Source organism: Fopius arisanus, unplaced genomic scaffold (genome assembly GCF_000806365.1).
Source record: "Fopius arisanus strain USDA-PBARC FA_bdor unplaced genomic scaffold, ASM80636v1 scaffold00009, whole genome shotgun sequence".
Taxonomy (NCBI): Eukaryota; Metazoa; Arthropoda; class Insecta; order Hymenoptera; family Braconidae; genus Fopius; species Fopius arisanus.
Genome location: NW_011887748.1, coordinates 1,234,748 through 1,238,614, shown reverse-complemented (window position 1 = coordinate 1,238,614; position 3,867 = coordinate 1,234,748). Strand labels below are relative to the sequence as shown.

At 42.5% G+C, this 3,867-nt stretch overlaps 1 protein-coding gene across 1 annotated transcript; it reads left to right on the top strand.

Moving 5' to 3' along the window:
• Positions 1-1,353: 1,353 nt before the first annotated feature.
• On the top strand, positions 1,354-2,656 carry LOC105274083 (serine/Arginine-related protein 53). Its single transcript, XM_011316917.1, has 2 exons — positions 1,354-1,735; positions 1,920-2,656. Exons 1-2 carry the CDS (start codon positions 1,595-1,597, stop codon positions 2,421-2,423), a joined length of 645 nt encoding a protein of 214 aa, XP_011315219.1. The 5' UTR covers positions 1,354-1,594; the 3' UTR covers positions 2,424-2,656.
• The last annotated feature ends 1,211 nt before the right edge of the window (positions 2,657-3,867 follow it).

Sequence of the window (3,867 nt, the reverse complement as noted above, 5' to 3'; positions counted from 1 at the left end):
AAGAAGTTTATAAATGAATCTCCCACGCCCTCCACTGTCTGGATGCACAAGTCCTTTATTTTTATTTTCAACTCGTTTTAGTTACAAACCCCCTATTCTTGACTCCGTATTCCCAGACTTTTCTCGCTTTGTATATTTCTATACATTCGCTTTGCCACAGAGAATGACATTCGAGGTATTCTGTGGGCTATCCCACATTCACTTATGTTTCAGATCTTTTGATCTTTTTCCATTCCAAGCCTAGCTGTGAATCATGTGGAAGACAAAATATCATTAATTAAAGTTAAATAAAATTCGATAAATGGTGGACAATCGAGGGATGATCGACAGAATTTATTCGGAATTAATTCGTATCACTGGGGATAACAGTGTGTGTGGATATCGTGGTGTCTGGAATTTTTGGGAATATTCCCTAACACCTGATCCCTCGTCTGGCACACGTCAGGGACGCGGAACGCAGAAATAGTTGTTACACGTTTAGTAACATGCGAGGGTGCACATCGCAGCCAGACTTGCAGATACATATGCCTTTTCATAAAGGTTCCGCGACCGTGCAAACGTCGCAGACGGCGTCCAAACAGCCGCATAATTTGAAGGATGAATTATGACGCTGACTGATTAATTTTGCATGCGATGCATATAGTTTAGTCACAAATGTCGGACACAGCCAGAGGATATTCTGTCGCTGAGAAGCCGAGAAATTCACGACGAGATGATGACACGTACGTGAGCTTCTGCCCAGTATTCTTTCCGCAAAACTCAAACTTCAATCACACCTACTAAATTAAAAAAAAAAAACAATTAAAACAATTAATTCCCAATAAAATTTCGTTCATCACAATTCATTTTATTCTTCATCTGATTGAATTCCCAATTAAATTTTAATTAAACTCATTAGTTATGTAGAAATAGCGCGAATTTATGGCGGTTTTTAATTATTTTATCCTATTTAAACATCTTGTTTATAGATTAATAGATTATTGAGTGAATTCAGGAGGGAAATTATGAACAATGGATGCAGTCTATTTCGAAAAATCACTGCACAGCTCATCTCGTCGAAAATTCCGTTCCGCATTCATCGTGTCTAGCGCGGAGGCGTGTGTAAATCTTTCGCGCGGTTAAAGCCGCCTGAGGATATTACGTTGATGCACTATTTATAAATATCTTAAACAGATATACGGTGACACCAGTCTAGTGTGGCGATTTGCGCGGGTGGCCCAAATGTTGCTGGGTTATCCCTCATTTCGAGCATTAATTCTGTTTTTTTTTTATTTTTCCTCCCCCCTCCATCGACAATTACTGTAATACGCGTGAAATTCATGAAACAAAATCCATCAGCATAGCAACCATACAAATGACAAACGCCCCTGAATATTTCGTTTGTCAAACAAACCCATTGGCCTGATTCCTCCGGATCGTCACGTCAGTTTCTCTTTAATGTGACTTTCTGCTTCTATTCACATTCAAAATCATCCGTTCTTTCATTATAAAGTTTAATATTTCGGCACATCAGACTATTTGGAGAGTACAAGCGATTTAATTTTTTGGTGTAATCAGAGAAAAGTGACGAAATAAAATATAACCGGCGATCAAAATGGTCAAGCCCCCGCGAAAAATGTCGAAGCTCGTTGTATCAGCGATAAAACATCTTCAAGACGCTCAGGGATCAACGGCAAAGGATATCCTCAATTACGTCGTGAGGGAGTGCAATGCGGAACCGTCGATGGAGAAAAGAGTAAGAAGAAAAAAAAAAGAAAAGATTCAAGAGTCATTCAAAAATTTTCATTCCCATTTTTTCTTCATGTACTTCCCTCCATAAAAAGTTGAACTAAAACGACAAACGATAAAGGATAATTTTTTTTTGAGAATTCGTTTTTGAGAATTCGTTTTTGATAAAAGAAATTTTTTTTTGCTTTCAGCTTCATACGGCCTTGAAGCGCGGCCTGGAGTACGGAATATTAAAGCGATTGCATGGCCACTACACCCTGAATACCGATCCTGAGATGCTCCAGGATCCAGGACCGATGGAGCGAGGACGGAGGAGACGTCGTCGTCGCAGACGCGGACGAAGTGGAAAGAGCAAGTCAAGACGTGGACGCGGTCGCAAGAAGAGGAGACGCGGAGGACGAAGGAAAGGCCGGGGCAGGAGTCGTGGACGTCGTAGCCGTCGGGGCAAGAGTAGACGAGGTCGACGGAGCGGTCGACGGATGCGATCCCACGGTAATGACGACATCGATATTCTATCGAAAGAACCTCTCGAGTCGTCGCGACCGAATATCGAGGGCCCGGGGCCGGATTTTGAGCGGCCGCGGAGCAGAAGTCACTCCAGGAACAGCCGGAGCCGGAGTCACACACCGACTCACAGCCAATCGTCATTGAGCAGCGATCGAGAGGACGTCCGTGGGAATCCCCAAACTGAATAGATCACCAACGACTCCGTGACTCTAGCCTTGTGAGCAATTTTTGAGCGGTCAGACCTGATTTTGAGCGTTTGAGGAGCTAAAGTCGATTGAGGAACTGCCGGAGGGCAATCATCACACAGACAACACCTTTCTATCATTTTTTCAAACCATTTTTGTCATGATAATCCGGACATAACCTCGTTATGTCAAAGAGATGTCTAACAATCTCAATAAAATTCGTCATAGTCACTCGAGATTTTGACGTTAATTTATTTAATTGTTGGAATTTTTGAACATTCAAAGCCTGAATCAGCTGGAGTACCTGGAACTGACTTCTCTCGTTGTCAAGGTTATGAGCAACCTTTCCATTTTTCGTTATCTCTTTTTCCCCCATTGCACATATTTCCTCGAGATTTTGAGACTTGAAAGCAACTGATTAAATCTATCATTAACTGAGATTCACGCAGTGGATAAAGCGCGCAGTGAACTCGGGCCAATTTGAGGAGTCATATCATCAGGTTCAACGAGGTCACGAGCTATTTAAAAGAGGTATAAAATTTAGAAAATGACAAGTACAAAAAAAGTGGAACGTGCGAAGAATCCCGCGTGTTTATTTAATTACTCAGTGTCGGTCAATCTTGCAGTCAAGGTGTGAAATAATGGCGTGAAATAATGGCGTCGAGAATTTTCCATTTTTTTTTACCGCGAGTTGAAAATTTGCGCTAAAAAAAAATGGTGAAAAAATTTATTCAATTACTTCCGCTGGTGCGGCCATTTGAACGGGCATTTCATGAGGATTATTATCGGAAAAATAGACTATTACGAGGTAAGTCTCTGGCAAGCACAACAGTGACGTTCGCGCCAAGCCAAGAACCATAAAACTGCTCAACAACACCGTATAGAGGGGAAGAGTAGGATAATAACGTGCGAACGCGCTATCCATCAGCCGGGACAAAACAGTTAAACGTCTGTCCCTTGGAAGACGAGAGCAGTAATGAACACTCGTTGTTGCTCGGTGCAATGAGGAATCCTGGGTATCGTTGACCACCGCAGTTGCTCGTCCTCTTGCCGAGTCCATTTTCACCGCTCCATGAGTCTGCTAAATTTCTGTTTCACCGAGACATTGCACAATATGTAACTTTTTCCATGGCTATTTTCTCCCCGTGGGAGGCCTCAAATTACCCTCCCCCAGAATTTTCAGAAATTCAATATTTTCCTGAGGAGTACCTGCCGGGATAAATTCATTGATCCAAAAATTGGACCTCATCATGTGACAACGAATTCTGGAACCTGAAGAAATTGAGGAATCGTGCAAATTATGGGATGTACGAGACTTTGAGATAACACTGGAGAAGTAAGTTGTGGCTTTGAGGGTCGGAGGTTAGAGTAGTCCGTTCACGCGCACCTGATGACCATCGTCCACCTGACTCAACAAGATTTATCGCTACCACAATAACCCCCCCCC